The sequence below is a fragment of the Ursus americanus genome, chromosome X, assembly GCF_024610735.1.
Source record: "Ursus americanus isolate L20-20 chromosome X, mUrsAme1.1.p, whole genome shotgun sequence".
Classification (NCBI taxonomy): domain Eukaryota; kingdom Metazoa; phylum Chordata; class Mammalia; order Carnivora; family Ursidae; genus Ursus; species Ursus americanus.
In genome coordinates this window covers 78,511,782-78,531,499 of record NC_142164.1, presented here as the reverse complement: position 1 = coordinate 78,531,499, position 19,718 = coordinate 78,511,782, and the positions used below count along the sequence as shown (strand labels likewise).

At 44.2% G+C, this 19,718-nt stretch overlaps 1 protein-coding gene across 2 annotated transcripts in view; it reads right to left on the bottom strand.

The window, feature by feature from the left end:
- Positions 1 to 6,245: 6,245 nt before the first annotated feature.
- The window catches only part of SMC1A (structural maintenance of chromosomes 1A), a 39,435-nt gene continuing 25,962 nt past the window's right edge, over positions 6,246 to 19,718 (bottom strand). For both annotated transcript variants that reach the window (XM_045799356.2, XM_087859605.1), the window contains 6 exons: positions 15,207 to 15,363; positions 14,574 to 14,728; positions 14,301 to 14,452; positions 13,102 to 13,171; positions 12,708 to 12,818; positions 6,246 to 12,269 (listed from right to left, as the gene is read on the bottom strand). In XM_045799356.2, the coding sequence (XP_045655312.2) occupies positions 12,186 to 12,269; positions 12,708 to 12,818; positions 13,102 to 13,171; positions 14,301 to 14,452; positions 14,574 to 14,728; positions 15,207 to 15,363 (729 nt within the window). In that variant the 3' untranslated portion in view covers positions 6,246 to 12,185. The remainder of the gene's footprint in view (positions 12,270 to 12,707; positions 12,819 to 13,101; positions 13,172 to 14,300; positions 14,453 to 14,573; positions 14,729 to 15,206; positions 15,364 to 19,718) is intronic.

Below are 19,718 nucleotides of genomic sequence, written 5' to 3'. Positions count from 1 at the left end.
GACTCACAGGAGTGGGGAATCTCCCAAACAGGGTAAGGATTCAGATGCCAGGCAGCCACTAGAGTTCACTCTTTTGGTTGCCGAACATCCACATACACTCTTCTTCACAAAGTTACTCTACAAAAATGCTTCCACCTAACTTAGTACTTCATATAACCAAAAAACACACTCATTCCCTCTCTAAAAGGAGACAGAAAAAAATTTAAGAATGCTTTCAGGTGCAAGCAATATAAAACAACTCAAGACGGCTTAAATAATAAATGTAATTTATTGGCTCACTTAACTGAGAAGTTCGTAGGCAGGGCAGACTTCAGGCATGGTATGATCAGGAATATGGTTCCATTTCTCTGTGATTCTTTCGCCTTCTCCATTTGTCAGCTCCATCCTCAGGTAGGCCTTCTGCATGATTCTTTGCTACATGCTTCTTTGTTCATATCCAAGGGAAGATAGGCCACCTCTTCCCTCAAAAACTGAACAAAAGTCCTAAACTTCAGTGTGACTGGATCATCCCTGAACCAATCATCACTGTGGCAAGGGGGCGTGATACTGAGATTGGTTTATACCAATAAAGGACTATACCTAGAGCTGGCAGTGGGGTCAACCCCACTCAAATTGTATAGTTGTCATACAATGGGGGAGGAGAGGAATGGATGTTGGAAAACAACCACAAAGTCCACTACAAAGGAGTAAACTAAGAAAGAGGAAGATATGGGGTCCAGGAAAGATTGGGTCCAGCCCAGAAGAGTAATGAAGGGACGTCCCAGGATGACAGTTGTGCTGCAGGCCTACAGAGCAATCAGTCCAAATTGGAGCAGGAAGACGGAGGGCTCCAGGAGGAAGGTATCTGGGAAAAAAGGGGATTCAAATGATTTTATACTTTCCTTGAGAATTTGGAACAACTTAAGAAGGAGATAAAGTCAGACAATGCAAGGAAAAAAGAAAGGCAATTAGAAACTCCAGGAAAAAAAAACTGCATAAGAAAAGAAATGTAATCCTAGTACACTAATTGGAGCTTCAGGGAACAACATTTACATAATTATAATAACATAAACACTTTATTGACTTTAAACTTTTAGAATGATCTGTCGGCTAAGTATGGATGACTTAATTATGGTTATAGACCAGAATGTAAATGTTATTAATCTTATTAATATAAAAGTACAAATGACAGAAGTTGAGAGACTGAAAGGAGTATAAGTCTAGTATTTAAAGGTACAAAGGTAAGGAATAGAGAATATATAATTAATAATAGAGCTATATGGGGCGCAAGGGAGGAGGGTAGTTGGTGATTTAAATAGCAGGAAGTCAACAGATAATGTCTAAAAGTGATAAATAAGTTGACAAATAGAAAAATCTGCATATTATTTAGAGATATTAAGATAATTACCAGAAAAATTAAAAACAAACCGTTATCGACCAGTAGATTTCCAGGTCAAGATGGCAGACTTACCATGTGTTTATCTCCACTCCCACCTGAGACCTTGGCAAAATGATAGTAAAGGAATTTAAAAAAAGGCATAAAAACACAATGATGAAGAGAATGAGAGCAGGTCCATCAGCAAAAGAGAGATTTCAACACATTTTTGGAAGATAGAAAGTAATGGAGGAATGGTAACTGATGGAGCATGGTGGAGGAAGCCATAGCCTGGAGTATGCATGGAGATGATGCCACCGAGGAAGGAGTTGATCTTTCTCTGCAGAAGCCTGGAGTGTTTTGGGTCTTAACAATGCCAGGTATGATATAAAGTGAGAGTGAGATGTTGGGCTGAAAACAGGGAGATTAATTGGAAGGCTGTATATCGAACCATTAACTCACCCCTTGTGTACAATTCACAGCACCAGGTGTCTAACCATTAGGCAAAACCCAGAGGGTTCTTAACTAAGGAAACTGAACAACCTCAGAGAAAAGATCTTTGCATTCTGGCATTCAGGGACTCTGCAGCATAGCAGTCAGTTCTCCTCCAATCATCCTAAAGGGAAGCCACCAGTCACCTAGCGCGGTCCCCCATACACAGAGCTTCCAATCAGATATTTGTTGCTACATTCCTAAATATGAGTATACGATCATGGATTACCAGGCATTTGAGAAATGACCGCAAAATTAAGAGAGACCAAAATAAGCAAACACGGTAAAATGAACCGCAAAGGAAACATATTTTTTAAAAGGAAAAAAAATATTAAAAAATACCTCTATTGTACCCAGAGAGTCAAGATACTAGTGCATCCATTAAACAAGAACAGGATGCTATAAGAAAAGGAACATGAATGGATATTTGGAAATTTTAAAATGTGATTGTCAAAATGAAAAGAAACTCGATAGAAAAGTTGAAAGATAAAAGTTCAATCTTCTCCCAAAAGAGAGGGAGAGAACTAGGGAGGGAGGGAGGGAGGGAAAACGAGACTGAGGGAGAGAACAGATAAAAACCTAGGAAGGAAGGGAGGGAAAACGAGATTGAGGGAGAGAACAGATAAAAACTACAAAAGAGCAATTCAGAAGATGTTCCCTAAGAGAATGAAGAAATCAGAAAGGAGGAATATATTAAATAAATAAGAGAATTCCCCAGAGTTAAAGAACTTCAAAATGAAGGGACCTAACCAGTGACCAACACAATGAATGACAAATGCCAAACCTAAACACATTATAAAATTTCAGAACAGCAAGAATATAATTTAAAAAAATAACTATTTAAAGTGGGGGTGAGTGGTGGGTGGAGAGATACTTTTCCCTATTTCTTTCCCCAACGACAGCTAAAATCCTGGGGCATTGTATATAAACCTAAGACTCTGAGAAGTGAAGAAAAGAAGGTGAACATGCTAGAGACCTTGGCAGCAGAGAAGTGACATGCTGGCGGGTTCCCTTGGTTTGCTTTTTGACTTGCACACCCCAGACTTGGGGCTAGAGAAAGTGGCAATTAGATAACTCTGCTCCAGCCCAACACCACAGAAAACACTGTGGTCCCACCAGCAAATGCCAAGTGGGGAGCTTAGACTTCTACCCTCACTGGCTGTAAAAAGTCATCCCTCTCCCTTCCTGCTGGGGTGGTATCAGAGAGGGTTGAGCAGGGAGCTGCAACTCCCGTTGCAGTAACGAGGAAACTCTCCTTCTGGATTGTCAACAGAGACTGAGTAGGGATCCTAGACTTCCATGTCCGCCTGGCAGTAATGAGGCAGTGTCCCCTCTTTAACTCTGGAACAGTGTCTGAGGAGGCAAGCCGAAACAGAATGCCCAGGTTTCAACAGAAAATTACTCATCATACCAAGAACCAAGAAAATCTCAACTCGAAATGAGAAAAGACACTCAATAGACTCTAACACTGATATGAGATGTTAAAAATTAGCTGACAAGAATTTTTAAAAAGCCATCACAAAAATGCCTCAATGTACAATTAGGAACATGCTTAAAGCAAATTAAAAAATAGAAACTGTCAGCAAAGAAACACAAGATAAAAAGAAGAATCAAATGGAAATTTTAGAAGTGAAAAGTACAATAACCAAAACAAAAACCTCAATGTGGAGAGCACAGAGTAATGAATCAGTGAACTTTGAGATAGAACAACAGAAATTAATCCAAAAAAACAAAGAGAAAATAGACTGGAAAAAATAGTGAACAGAACCTTAGGGCCCTGTGAAATATAACAAAAGATCATTGTGTCATTGAGATCCTGGAAAGGGAGGGGGAAAGTGTCGGGAAAGTTACCTATAAAGCCATGAAACTCAGACTGTTATCAGACTGTTTATCATCAAAATTGGATGCTAGAAGAAAGTGGAGCAATGCCTTCAAAGTTCTGTGGGAAAATGATGTTGAACCTCAAACTTTATAGCCAAGTGTAAGTACGGAATAAAGATATTTTCAGACATGCAAAGCCTTGGGATGTCTAACTCCTACAAACTTTTCTGAGAAAGTTACTTGAGGATGTGCTCCATCAAAACAACGAAAAAAATAAATAAAACAAAAAAACCCCGGGAACCAGCAAACAGTGGATCTAAGCAAGGAAAGGTCCTGAAGGTCCTAAGTGAAGGAAGGTCCTGAAATGACAGCCCATGCGTCAGGCCTAGAGAGCAACTAGTTCAGATTTGAGAAAAAGTATAAGAGGGCTCCAGGAAGGTTTCCTGGAGGAAAAAAAAAGTAGGCTTGATGGGCTATTTAATGTAATAGAGATTTTTAAGAAGAAAAAAAATTGGAATATATGATTAAACCAGTGAAAGATAAAAAGAGAATTAGAAACTTGAGGGAAAAATGAAAAAACTACTACAAGGAAAAATTATACAAAGTACATTAAATGGCTTCTTCAGTGAACAATATTTACAGTCATATTAATATAATCACTTACCGCTTTTCAACTTTTCAAATCCAACTATCAAACTACAGACAACACGCATACCAAAAAACTTAAATCATGATTACAGAATTCCATGTTACCAACTTTGACAATATAAAAGAACAGATGACAGAAGTTGGGAAGGTTGGGAAGGTTGACAGTGGAGAGGGGGCAAAAAGACAAGACATTCTCATCTAACAAAATTCTGGTCAAGAAATATTGTCTCTACGTCATGGAAAATGACATAAAGGTGTTATTTAAATGCAGAAAAGTAGTACAGAAACTAAATTATATGAGAAGCAGGGAAGACAAGAATTGAGCTAAATCCTCACCTGTCATAGCAGGACCCCAATGGATTAATGTCTGAAATTGATAAAGGACAAATGCTCACACAACACAATATTTAGATATGGAGGTCACAATCAGAAGAAATAACTGAAAGTGGTTGCTAATAACGAAAAGTGGTAGAGTGGGAGTGGGGCTGTAGAACTCACTTTTCATGTCCTTTTGTAACTGATTCAAGTTTATTGATTTGTCTTCTAAATAATGTGCCTGCATTACTTCTGTTTTAAAATGAACATGTATTTAATTTTTAAAAACACAGAAAAAGGACACTCCTGCCCACCACTTCCTCCCTCCAAATTCCCTTGCTCCTGCAGACCTAATGGCAGAATAGAAAAAACCTCGGGAAACTTGCAGTCTCTCTTCCTGCCTCTCCCTTACATGCAACTCTTCTGCAGTCAAACTGCCAGCGTTGTTAGCCTGCGGTCACCTTATTTACACCCACCTCCTGTCTTGTTTTCATCTCCCTGGAAAGCCCTTACTCCTCATCTACCAGTTGGGATCCTATTTGTTTTTCAAGGCTCAGCTCAAATTCCTCCTCCAAAAAGTTCTTCCTTGGTCCCCTGGTAGAACCTTTTCCTCTCTCCTCAGGGACTCTCAAGTCTTCATTCATGTCTCTAATTATGACACTCAGATGTTCTCTCTCCAAATATATCACTTGGGTCAGTATCTCATGCCTGCAACCATCTTTCACACTGGCTACCAGAGTGATCTTCCTAAAATACCAATCTGACTCCGTCAGTCCCTTGCTTCAAACCCTTCTACAGCTTCCCATGGCCCATAGGGTCAAAGCTAAGCTCAATTGCCTGGCTTCTGCCACTTCTTCCACCACATGGGACAATGCCCATTCCCCCCCAAATCCATGCACTTCCACACTCTTCACAGAACTCTGCTTAGGCAGCTCCTCTGCTTGGAATGTTCTACAGCCCCATTCTACATGGTAAACACCAACTCTTCAAGATTCAATTCAAGCACCCCCTTCTCTATAAAGGCTTGCCTGAGTACTCCCTCCATCCTGCCCCACTCCACAGAGGAACGGTCCTATATTCTCACCCCGCCTCACCTAGACTTCTGATGTATCTCTTGCCTTTGGTGCACTAATCTGCTTACTTATCTGCGTCCCCAATTAAACTGTGAATTCCTAGAATTCAGGGAGTATATCATGTCCCCAGAACCTAGCACAGGGCCTGACATGATGAAGGCACTCAATGTATGCTTGCTGACCAAACGGGTGCAAAAGTGATAGTCATCACTTTTGGTTATTGGATCCGAGAAAGAACAAATGAGCCAACAAATGAGCGAATGCTTTACAATGCCTGAGTGCAGAAGTTAATACGTGAAAACGAATGAGTTATCCACGAATAGGTGAACAGATGAACGATGAGTGGATGAATGAATGAGAAAAAGAAGCCAGTACGTAAATGAATGAGAAGTGCCTGTGCTGGTGAGGATGTGAAAGAATGAATGAGCGAATTCCCACCTGTGTCTCGTTTCAAACCCACCTGGAAGACCTTCTGCCCTGCTTTCCACCCATCTATAGTGCACACAGTGTTAACTTCTTTTAGATTACAAGAACAGACACACTCAGGTTAGTGATGGAGATTTATTGAAGCATTCATAGGGAAATAAGGAAGACAAAAACAGCTACACAGGCAGCCTCATGGAGGAACAGAAACTCGAAAATGGTTCATGATCCAAAGCAGCTCTAGAGCCTGGCTTATCTTGTCACCCCCTCAGCTGCAGGCATCTGTTGCTCCCTTCTCTAGTGCTTCCCAAAATGGTGACTCAACTTCTTTCTGGCTGTATTTATACTCCTCCTACTGCTACTTAAGACTACCTTTCTTTCTTTTCTTTCTTTCCTTCTTTTCTTTTTCTCCCCTGCTACCCTCCTTGCTAGCGCTTGGCCTTCGGGGGCCTCACGGCTTCTTGGCCTCCTGCAGCTTCCTGGCTTCTGGGGCTTCGGTTCCAGTTCATCCAGGGATTCTCTTGTGTCATAGCTTCTGTTTGCCTTGTCATTCCTGCAGCTTCTTCAATTCCTATTGCCTTGCTACCTTGTGGCTCTGAGTTTCATTGCTTCTGCAGCCTCATGGATCTTCTCTGTTTAAGCCTTCTGCTGCTTCATGGATCTCACATTCAGGGTTTTGTCTCATGGTTTCTGTTCCTTGTGGCTCCTGCTACATTGTGGCTCCTATTGCTTCATGGCTTCTGTGTCCTTTTGGCCCATTGTTGTCTTGCTGCTTCATGGCTTCTGCTACCTTGTGGCCCCATGTTCTCATGATATAAATGTTTCACACCCTGCAGCTTTCTCCTTGCTTTTGCTGTCCAGCTTCTGGCACCCCTCATCCACCACCACTTCTGTCTTGCTAAATGCTAATTAATTGTTCACTTCGAAATGCCTCACATTTAGCCTCCCTGGAGGCCACTTGATACAGGCCATCCCTATGAGGTGGAGTTCTTACATCCATCCACCTAATAGGCTATAGCCTTGAGATTGGCTGTCCTCGAGTCAGATACTATCCCAAACCATTTGTGGCCAGGATTGTGAGGTCACATGGTACAGAGCATGGCAACTCATGCTTAAGAAACCCCTTAGAAGGGACTGTGGGCATGGCAGGTTTGCTGAGGGTTTCCAGAAGGGGGCAGTGTAATTGGCAAGCTTCTTGTTTGGCCTGTCCAGTACACTGACCTTCAAGGCCAACCTAAGTCCCACCTTCTCCCTCGCCACCTCTGCCTGTCCTGATCTGTGATGGGAGATATCAAGGCTCTAGCGGTGATGTGGAAAGGGAACTTAGGTTCCAGTTCTGGCTCCAACACTTTCTAGTAATGGGACCTTGGGCAAGTTTCTTCCCCTCCCAGGGCCTCAGGAGGGGGTTGGACAAAGCCTGTAAGTTCCCTTACAGGTCTGACATCTGGGCATCTCACTTTAGGTTACTGTCTAAGGGATGGGAGTCTTACCTGGGGAAGCCCTCAAAAACATCTCTTGAGGTAGGAAAGAGGGAGTCAGAGTCCTGGCTTGGAAGAGCCTCACTGCATACAGGAGGTGCTTAGCCAAGATTTATTGAACTGGAAGAATGAATCAATGGCTGGGAGGTAGGGGGAGAGGGGGGGAACCACACAGCACACAGAAAGTTTAACTAACTTGAGGGAGGAATTCCAGTGGCTGAGGCTGGAAGGAGATTCTGACTTAGATGGATGAGGAAAGAGAATGACTGGGATAGGGTAGGAATCTGGGCTACTAATGGGCACTCATTCTATTCTCTCAGTCAACCTCCACATCCAGTAATCCTCAGTCACCAAGTCTGGCTCACACTTTTATTGCCTCCAATCCATTCCCCTTGCCCTTGCCCTTGCGTAGGCCTCCTGGGCTTTTCAACAGCTTCCTAGCTGATCTCCCTGTCTCCATTCTCCGTCACAAATGCATTCATTCATACATTCATTCACTCAAAAACTATTTATTGGGTGCCTGTTTTGGGTCAGGCACTGTGCTTTTTGCTGGGGATATGCCCGTAGCAAGATAACCCCAGGCCCATCCCTGTGGTGCTTTCAGCTTATTCAGAGACAAAACAAGCACACACAGTGCGAGAAATTGAGCCAACGGGGAAACTACAGGCATGGGAGCATACAGTATGCACATTTAACCTAATCCATCTCCAGTGACTGACCAGAAAGAGGTTTATTAAATTCACATCTGACCCAGCATCTTCCCTGCTTAAAACCATTCTGTGGCTCCCACACTGCCTTATGGCTACAGTTCCCAAACCTGGCTGTACCCTATACTCACGTGCTCATTTTTCTAAGCACTCAAGATCCTGAGGCCTCACCCCAGTTACAGAAATCGAACTTTTAGAGGCTGGGGCCCAGGATGCTCCACATGGTTCTGGTGCACAGCCAGTTTGGGAACCACACTGTCTCACGAGATAAATCTGAACTCTGTCAAACCTTGATTTGGTACTTCTGAACCATTTTGCTGTTTCTTGCCTTCAGGTCTTTGTGCATACTGTCCCCATTACCTGGAAATTCATTCCACTTCAACTGGGTAATTCCTACCAGCCTCTCAAGACTCAGCTCAGGTGTCACCTTCTAGACTAGAGGATGCCTTTCCTGAATCTCTATGTAAGCCACAGGCCCACCCTTTTGCTTGCTCATGGTTAACGGCTGTTCTATGAACTGCCTCCCCTAACTAGTGAGCTCCTCAAAGGCAGGGTAAAGATTTGACTCATGTTTGTGTCCCTGGTGGGCAACACAGTGATTCCCAGAGTAAAGTGCCCAGTTAAAGGTAAACATGGTCATGGAGCACTCTTCAACTCCCTAGACCAAGGTTACTGGGTCCAGGGTATAAGGGAGTCAACCTAGTGTCCTCCAACAAGCCCTAGGGATTCTATTTGGATCCAGCTTACTCCTGGAAACACACTGTGGCATCAGCTCTCACCTGAGCACAGCCTTCACTGAGCACGTGTTCCTTTGTGATGATAGGAGGCAGTATGGCACAGTGGGAAAGCACCAAGCAAGCACAGAGAGCCCTCCTGGTTGAAGTCTAGGTTCTGCCAATGAACCACTGGGATCTATGACAAAGCCTCTCACCTCTCTGATCCTCAGGACCTAAGTCCTCTGCAGCACTTGTGCCCCTGTGGGCCAGGGCTTTAGTCCAAGGCATCTCATCTAATCCTTTCCACCCTGTGAGGTAAGAGTTAGTTATCCAGATTATTATCCACACCTACTGAATTAGATTTCCAGGGGCGGGACCAGAGCAAGGAGCTCCACACCCTTTGGATGTGGGGGTGCAGCAGGGAACAGCTGCTTTGCATTATAAGCCCTTCTGTACTATTTTACTTCCTAACCAGTGTATATATTGCTTTGAATTTTTAAAAAGGAAAAAGAAAAATCGTCACAAGTGATTCTGGTGCACAGCCAAGGTTGATAACCACCCTTGTAGTAGAGAAAGCACAAGACTGAATTGGGGGGGGCCTGGGTTCAAATCCTTACTGTTACCTGGTAGCTGGTCACTTAACCTTCCCGGGCCTCAGTTTCCTCATCTGTAAAGTGGAAGAATAGCAACTGCTACACTGAAAGGCCTGTGATGATCTAGGTGCCAGCCAAACTGCTTCTAGCACACTTCATTTTCCCTACATTGGTGCAAAGTAGGGCACATATTAAGTCCCTTTCTACATGAGGAAACTGAGATTCAGGGAGGTGAAGTAAGAAGCTCAAGTTTCTACAGCTAGGATTTGAACCAGGGCGACTCCCAAATTGTGCTTTCAGATATGCCAGCATTTCCCAAACTACAGCACATGTACCACTGGTGGTATGTGACTTCTTTGGTTGAACACAGACAAATTTATTTTGAGTTACGCCTTTTAATATGTATTAGAAAAATACATAATTAGCACATCAAACCCGTGGTTTCACGGATATCACTACTTAGGATGAAACTGAAGTAGATAACAATGTTACACCTAAGACAACCTCAAGAAAAATATTGAGTAAATAGTACAGGAGGGCAATTTGGAAGTATCTATTTAAAACAAAAATATAAATAGTCTATGACTCTGCAATTCAACTTCTAGGAAGCAACCCTAGATAAACTCATATACACACGCGCGCATGCACACACACACACACACACGCGCGTGTACACATATACACAAATGTTCCTGTGTCGTACTTTGTGATAGTAAAAAGATAAAACAGTCTTAACTAGCTATCACAAAAGAAACGGGTACGATGTGATAGAGTCATATGATGGCACTCCATACGGCAATTACAAAGGATGAACTGAATCTACATTTAGCAAAAACAACATGCATAGATCTCGAAAACACTGTTAAACGAAGAAGCAAACTGCAGAACGACTCAATATACCATTTGTATTAAATACACAATAATATTTTCAATGAGCTCATATATGTCAAAGTCTTAAAACAGTTTAGATGGATGTACAACAAACAAACAGCAGTTTAGAGGGGGATGGGCAATGGTAGTCAAACACGGCTAGCTCTACTTATAAATCTAATGTGTTAGATTAGAGAATGAATTCATGCGTCACTCGAGTAATTAGAACAGATTTAACTTTGAAGAAACAAGAATGCAGTATACAATTAGGACAAGGTGATGGTCTGACAGTGTATGTGAACGAGCAAAGGCTGACCTCATGGCAGCAGGCTCTGCTGCCTCTACACGGTCCCTGCAGCTGACACGGTTTAGTTCCCAGAAGGAACTTCACGCACATTCGGCTGGGATGTGGCCCAGGCTACCTCTCCCCGACTTCCTCATGACCCGGGTTGGGGCCCAGGCACCTGGTTACCATACATGATTGAAGCTATAGGCTTCCTTAGGCCCTTCACTTACCGGGTAAACCCCTTCGGTGCCCTGGAACTTTCTCAGTAACCAAGGCATTTAGCATCTCTCAGATTTGGAGGTTCCTTCTGTTCCCAACACTTGGGATCAGAGCCCTCAGGGGTCTAGGTATGAGAAGGCTTATATTCTGAGGGGTCGGCACCTAGTGGGCTCCAAGCAGGGATAAGGCCCCCAGTGAGGAGCTTGACATCATTAAATCCTATGAGGTAGGTAATATTGTTAGCCCCATTTTACAGATGAGGAAACTGAGGCACAGAAAGGTCATATGACTTGCCCAAAATCAAACTAGTAAGTGATTTAAAAAAAAGGACTAGAACCCACAAATGTCTGTCCCCAGAGCCCAGGCTCCGCTCCTAGTGCCCAACCAAATCCTACCAATTTGTCAAGGTTCAGCTTAATTGTGACCTTCTCCAGGAAGCCTGGAGGCGATCATCCTCTTCTCAAATTCAAAGTACCTATAAATATGATTCAGCTGACCATGGGAAACCATGAACCCACTGCACCTCCTCGGTAGGAGGATAGAGATCATTATCTGATTTAGCTCTGTATTTCTAGAATAGAGCCTGACAAATAGAAGGTGCTCAATATATGTCTGACAAATACACAAATGAATGAAAACACAAATGAATGAATGAGGGCAATTTCATGTGACTGATTCCTATGAGGTCCTGAATACCTTTGCCCAGCTCTGGGGTGCTGTCATACTAAGCTCTCTTGGAATCAAATTCAGCCTAGGCTCCTTCTAAAATGGGTCTCCAATATCTTTATTATTTTGCAAGCACACCCATATGCACACACGCGGACACATATATACACACATACATACCCACACACAAGCAAGATGCAAGGGGCCCAAGGGACCCATGATTATGGGTTATGGGAGGGGGGGAGGTCTGGGAGAGGGGAAGGTAGGGAATGGACAGATGGCCCTGTTCAGCTCAGTTCAGCTCAGCACCTCCTTCCAAAGGCCAGGATGCTCCCTGAAGCTCAGGAATTTTTGCTCCAGACCTAACATCACCTCTGCTCCTCTTCGTGCTTGACAGCAGTGCCTAAATCCCATGACTATACCAAACAGGGACGGGAGGTAGGGGAAGGTTGGAAGCCAAATATCCAGAGATTGGGAGAGGGGCAGTTTAGGGATCCAGACAGGGCAGGAGGGCAGAACTACTGCTACTGCTCATTGGGGTTGGGGTTGGCATCTGGGTACTTGGTGAGGTCGAAGGTCAGGACTTTGCTGATCACACAGTCCCCTTGCTGAAGGAGGAGGGAGAAAAAGAAAAACGAAATTGTAAGGAGAGAATTAAGGGGGGGAGGTCTAGCGCCCCAGGACCAGGGGCCTCAAACCCTCCTCCCTACATACCTGCCCAAAGCCCAGGCAATGGTTCTCTCTGGGTGTGAGAGGATGTGCTCGGTCCCATGTGCCTTCTCTCCCTGCCTACCTCTGCATTCTCCTCCTTTTCTCTGCTGTCTGGATGCCTCTGCCTGGCCTTTCCACCTGTCCCCAGATGCAATAGCCCTGCCCAGCTGGGCCGGCTAAGCCTCTAGGGCAGGGCTCCAACAAGCCCAGATGGCTGTTCAGGACCTAAGTCCCTATGCTCCCCCGCCCCCCTGGCCCTCCACTGCAGCCTTCCCTTCCTGCCCTGGGGAGTCAGGCAGGGAGTGGGACTGGCTCCTGAGCCAGGCCCGCCCTACCTCGGGGTAGACTCCAATGAGGCTCTCAGCCTTGGTGTAGAACTCCTCCTTGAGAGAGATGACGATGGCCTGGAAGTTGCAAGTCGACTGCTCCTTGATGTAATTTGCCACCTGTGGGAGGGGCCCCCAGGCACTTAGCAGGGCTGAAGCCCTAATACTCCCTTGTGTTTTCCAGTCAGAACCAGAGGCAGAGGGGTGGGGTAAGGGGTGGAGGACAGGGGGAAGAGAGGCTGAGAGGCCACTGACTAGCACGGCGTGGATGGACGACCCTGGGCCCAGCCTCCCGGGCACAGAAAGCAGGCAGCAGGAACGGCTAGAGCACACTCAGTTGCTCCCTGAAACCCAGCCCCAACCTAGGGGCCTCCCTCCCGGGCCCCACTTTCCTTGCACCCACCTTGCCAATGTTGGTGTTATCCAGGGCAGCATCGATCTCATCCAGGACGAAGAAGGGGGCTGGCTTGTAGCTGGGAGGGAACCAGTAGGTGAGCTGACACTGATGGGGGCAGGGGTGGGGCAGCATAGCCCCACGGCCCATCACACAGGCCAGCATCCCCCTCCATTTCTTCAGAGAATAAAAAACCCAGGTCTTAATGTTGCCTGAGCCCCGGAAGGCCAGTTTACCAACTGAACCCTCCTGTGCAATCCAACCTTGTGCTCTAGGATCCTACAGAACCAGGAGAAGACATGGTTCTCTCCAGAGCTTCCAGACCAGCTGGGGAAATAAAGCTGTCCTAGACTCTGACCACACTGTCCAAGCTACCTGGAGGTCTACCCCACCCACCTGCGCCATGTTGTTGTGGCTTCCTGCCTCTCGGCACATGCGGCATCCTCTGCCTAGAACGCCTCCTGGTGTTTCGGCTAACTTCTACTCATCCTTTGCATTTCCTGCTCAAGTGTTACCTGCCCGCGAAAGCCCTTCCTGGCCACCCACACCCTCCCCCGCATCGGGTTGGTGTCCCTCCTCTGTGCATCCACAGCACACACACTCACCCGGTTACGACACTTAGCTTACTGTTTACACATCTGGCTTTCACTAGACCATGAGCTCCTCAAGGACAGAGACCATGTCTGACACATCTGTGTCCCTAATCCCCCAACAGAGTCTGGTACAGAGCAGCCCTCAAGAAATGCTCGCTGAATGACGCTGTACAATCAAGTATTAAGTTGTGGGGTTCAGATTCAAGTACTACTGGCATTCAGGAGGGGGAGGTCAGGGTATACCACAGTTGGTCAAAGCAGGCTTCCTAGAGGAACAGGAGGAGGAAAATGAGATGTGAAGGCGTGGTGATGGTCAAGCTAGATTTGCATAGAAAGGACTAATTAGCCAGCAACCATGTAAGCAAAAGCCTGGTGGTGGGACTGAATACATGCAGGGGCCAGTGAGGGCATGCTGAGTGGATGAGGGTGGATGGGAAAGACAGGTCCAGGAAACCAAGGCCAGATGTGCTGTAGTAGGTAGGGAAACAGGGACGCAATCCAGATTCCACCAGAACATCTTCACCTCTGCAGATCTCTGCATGTCCTTGGGCCCCAGAGCCTCTGGTGGCCTCAGTTCAGTCTCTCCGTCAACTGCCCTGGGAGGAGCAGCCTTACCTGTGGATGGCAAAGAGCAAGGCCAGAGCCGCCACTGTTTTCTCCCCCCCTGACAAGTTGTCCATAGGCCGGAAACGTTTGCCAGGAGCCACACAGTTGTAGTTGATGCCATCCAAGTAGGGCTCCTCGGGGTTCTCGGGGCCCAGGAATGCCTAAGGAGAAGGCAGATGGGTCAGAATCTGGGTCGGGGTCTAGATGAGGACGGGGACAGGAAGCCTAAAGGGAAGGGCAACGAGATGGTGGGGGCTAGCTGGGTAAGGGACTCCAGCCTACCTGAGCACTGCTGTTGCGGGATAGGGCCTTGTAGATCTCATCGATGTTGGTGGCCACAGATTCAAAGCAAGCATTGAAGCGGTCAAAGCGCTCTTTCTTGATCTGTTCGAATGCCTGCTTGGCTTTCTTGGCTCGCTTTCGGGCTGCCTCAAACTCTGCCGCGAGGGAAAGACAGGTGACCCCTCAGTGCCCAGGCTCTGCCAAGGCTGAGGACCACGCCCTGGCAAGAATGACCTGTAAATGACAATCCACAGGGCAGGGACATCCCAAAGGGAGAGGAATGTCTGGGGAAGGCCCCAAGAAAATGGCCCCACAACCACTCATAACCATCACGCCAGCCACGTAGCACAAAGGAAGAAATGTGGGCTTGGAGCCACACAAACATGAATTCTACCCTGGGCTCAACCAGCAACTAGCTGTGCAACCTTGGGTAGGCCATTCACCCTCTCTGAACCTCAGCAGTTTTCTACTCTAAAAAACAGGTGTGATAACTAACCCCTACTGTTTAGGGCTCTTGGGAGTTTCCAGAAAGCACATAAAAATGGGAGCTGCTGTGTTCTGTAACAGGCCCTTGCCATAACTCCAGCTTTCTGTCTTCACCTTAGACAGTAAAAGTAAAAGGAAAAATCTTACCATCTGAGGTCTCCTGGAACTTGTCTCGGACACTTTCCAGCTTCTCCATGGCTTTCATATTTGGTGCAGCAATACGCTGGAGTACACTTTGCTGCTCATTCAGCTTCTGCTGCAGTGTGTTCATCTCCTGTTTGATCTCCTCCTCAGCTTGGGCATCCTGTAAACCCCAGGCCCAATGACATCAAGAAGGGCCAGGTCCCTGAGCTCAGGCCCCCACAACAGATGCTCCAAGCAGCATGACCTAAGCACTTGCTCCCATGCAGAAGGCAGGTTCTTCTTCCCTAGCTCGGCTCCCTCCACCAGGTCCTACCTACAGTAACCATTCCCACCATCTCTGGAAATTACAGGCTGATGCCACTTTCTCATCTCTAGCCCTTCCCCCAGGCCCTGCCAACCTCTCTCTCAGGAAGAGCAGCTGGTGGTGTCCCTCTCTGGCTCTCAGCCCAGGCCATAAGCCAGCACCATCCCAGGGTGACCTAGAGGCTCCCACACAGGCTGGTCTGGGCTCCACCTACAGCTCCATAATGAATAAGGCAACTCACGTTTTCTGCTCAGATCACCACATCTGAGCAAATTCCATTTAGGTTTGGTTTTAGGTCTTATGGATATTGCAATGCATGTCTGGGCTTGTACCTTTCTGCCACTTTTAGTCAATAAATATTTACTGAATGCCTTCCAAATGCCAGGCACTGGGGCCTTCATATCCTGTGAGCCATGGTTCCTATGCTTACTGAGCTCATGGACTAACAGAGGAAGGCATATATGTAAACAATCAGAACACTGTACAGTGAATACCAAAACAACGATAAACAGATGGTGTTGGGTCAGCACATAAGAAGGGCACGTAACTCAGACTCTGGGGCTAGGGAAGGCTTCCAGGAATATGTTTAAGCTCAGGCCTACAGGATGAATAGTGAGGACAGAGAGAAGAAACAGTCTATGCACACAGAAGCATCACATGCAAAATCAAGGATTTGTTCACGGTTCATTCAAGGACATCAAAGCAATTCAAAAAAGTAATTAATTTTAATAAATTTCAAAGGCCAAAAAAAGGGGCAATTCAGTATGGCAATAATAGCAATTGTGTGCGTGCACATGTGGTGCACGCATGCTGGGGAAAGAGGCAAGACTGGAGATGTGCAGAAGCCCAATGATAAAGGGCCTTTTAAGTCTTGTAAGAGGTCTGACTTTATCCCAAGGCAGGGGAGACACCACTGAATGACTCCAAGCACAGGAAGGACATGAATACACACAAATGTATACATAAATATATATATTTTAGAAAAGCCCTTCTACAGATCTCTATATACTGTTACGAAGTGGTCTCTTGGATAGGTTATAAGCAAAATATGCAAGGTACATAATAGAATGCTATTTTTTTTATCTAAGACAAGGAATAGGAGTATATTTACATACAAATATACTGGTATTTTTAAAATACAACAACAACAAAAGGACAATCCTAAAACTAATTAAAATGATTACACACAGAGGAAGGGAGGAAAAGGGGACAAGAAAGAAAGTTTCATGTACTTTGTATTATACTTTTGGTTTTAGAACCATATAAAGATTTTACAGAATTATCAAAAAAAATTAAATCGAAATGTGAAAACCACAGGGCCAAGAAACTGTTGGGAACAAGGTATTCACAAGATACCAAAGAATCCCCCTGAAGATTACTTACTACTTACAAAGGTAAGAAATCTGGCAATTGATACCTTAACTGAAGATCAAACTTAACATCATGAATAGTGGGATATGCTCACATGACGTACCTCCTGGCACGATGCAATACAGAGCACACAGCATCAGCAATGAGATGGTCTGTCCAAAAAATTACTTAACCTAAATCCATCAAGCCTCCAGACTAGATCAAACTTCCAATTTGTAGCAAACACAAGGGTAGGTGGAACAAATGAAGCAATAATGAAAGGAAACAAACATATCCATAACATATCCATTCAAGACAACACATAGACTCTTCAAAAGATCAGTGTCATGAAATAAGGAAAAAAGAAACTAAAAAGATAGAATACCCAAAAGCAATACATAAACCTTGACTGGATCATAGTTTAAAACAAACAATTATAAAAAAAACTTTTGGAACAACTGAGGAAATGTGAATATGGGCAGGATAGTAGATATGAAATTATCATTAATTTTAAGTGTAATACGGGATTGTGGTTACGGAGCAGAATCCCTTGTTCTTAGCGTGAAGTATTTAGCCTTCAAATGGTTCAGCAAAAACAAAAAATGTGTAGTGTGGAAGGAGGAAATCAAGAGAGAGAGAGAGAGAAAAAAAAAAAACTGGAAAAATATCCATTGGTGAATCTACAGTGAAAGGTGTTCACTGTACTGTACTTTCAATTTTTCTGTAGGTTAGAAAATTTTCAAAATAAAGTTGGAAAAAATTACATCAAAATACAAAAATGAACCACCCCCTTAAAAATGGAAAACTAAACAAAGAAACATGACAATATATTAAGCTGGTTAAACACTCAGAGAATTCTTTCAAATAACTTTAAGATACAGGAACATGGCCATACATGCCCAATAAGCTATTAGCTTAATGGCAAAAAGGACCTCAAGGAAATCTTCAATAGCATTCAATAATCAAGTTGTTACTAATAATACCTCATTGTGATTTTCAAACTGTTATATACAGAATAGAATAAAATAAATATGTTATTATGTTAGTGTTGCTAGGAACAAAGATTTTCAGCAAGAATAATTGGGGAGACTCAAAGATAAAATCAATGATGTTAAACTGTGAAAATTAAAATTTCAATTGAAGTATCAATATGAACTCATGATACATTTTTCCTTCAAAATAAAAAATGCATCTTGTAGCCCAGTCTACTGAAACACTCTAGAAGCACTGGACAACCCAGCAGTCATGAGCACTCCGGTATTCAGATGGTAGTTGCTAAGCAGTATTTCCCACTATACGAAGTCAGAGCTTCTCAGAGAAATGGCTAATGCCAGATCTTGGGAAATGTAAAGGATGAGCCTGGACATACCAGAAAGGAGGGAAGACATAGAAGACTGTAAGAGTTGTGTCAAAATGATTCAGAAGTCAACTTGAATGGGTTCCCACCAGCCTAAGATGCAACAACTTGATCAACAATAACAACCACAACAGAGTACAACTCATCTCATATGTTTAAAATCGGTAAGTTCAAAATGACACAAAAACAACTCAGTGAACCAATCTTGAGAATGTCAGAGAACCAGCTCATTATGTTATAAACTAGTAAATGAAAGAATCAAGTGCATATATATCCACCTTTCCTATACAAACTGTACCGCAGGGTAACCAAATGATTGATAAGAGGAAATCTCTCTTTACGGTATTCCAGTTAATAAAGAAACGACAGAGTAAGAAGATCACCATTTTGCAACCACAGACAAATTAATCAATCTAGGCAACAACCACCACAGCTGAAAACCACGCAAAAAGAGCCACAACCAGACATTACCAACCTCCTGATGGATGTTATCACTTATGAGGTAGTCTTGACCAAAACAAACCCCCAAACTTGAATCTAATCAAACCTCTAGATCTGAGCTGTCCAATAGGGTAGCCATAAGCCCACAAGTGACTACTGATTTTTTTTTTTTTTTTAAAGATTTTATTTATTTATTCGACAGAGATAGAGACAGCCAGTGAGAGAGGGAACACAAGCAGGGGGAGTGGGAGAGGAAGAAGGCAGGCTCCCAGCAGAGGAGCCTGATGTGGGACTCGATCCCATAACGCCGGGATCACGCCCTGAGCCGAAGGCAGACGCTTAACCGCTGTGCCACCCAGGCGCCCCGTGACTACTGATTTTAATGATTGTTGACTGATTTAAAAACTGATACTCAACTTAGTTACTAGAAAACTTTTAAGTATATCTGGAACAAACTTGGGTATGTGGTTCTTTTTTTCTACTGTGAAGTTTAAGATAGCTAAATACAGATCAAATATATCTAAGGAAAATATAGAATCTAAATTGAGATGTGCTGGAAGCATAAATACTGTATTTTTAAGACTCAGTACAAAGAGACTGCCAAATATCACATCAATAATTTTTATGTATTTACACACTGAAATAATTTTTGGAAATAATGGGTTAAGCAAAAATACAGCATTAAAATTAATTTTACTTTTTAAAATATGACATGTGGGTCAGATTATATCTCTGTTTAACAGCACTGACCTAACTACCCACTTATAGGAACTATAGGGGACACCAGAAGTATTTTTGTGCTTTGTTCTGGGGGAATATTAAAACAAATCACAGGACACAGGGGAGCCTGGGTGGCTTGGTTGAGCATCTGACTCTTGGTTTCAGCTCAGGTGACGGTCTCAGGGTCATGGGATCAAGCCCCACATTGGGCTCTGCACTCAGCACCAAGTCCGCTTGTCCCTCTCCCTCCCTATCTGCCCCTCCCCCTGCTCAAGAGCATGCACACACTCTCTCTTAAATAAATAATCTTAAAAAAAATCATAGGATACAATCAATAAAGTAC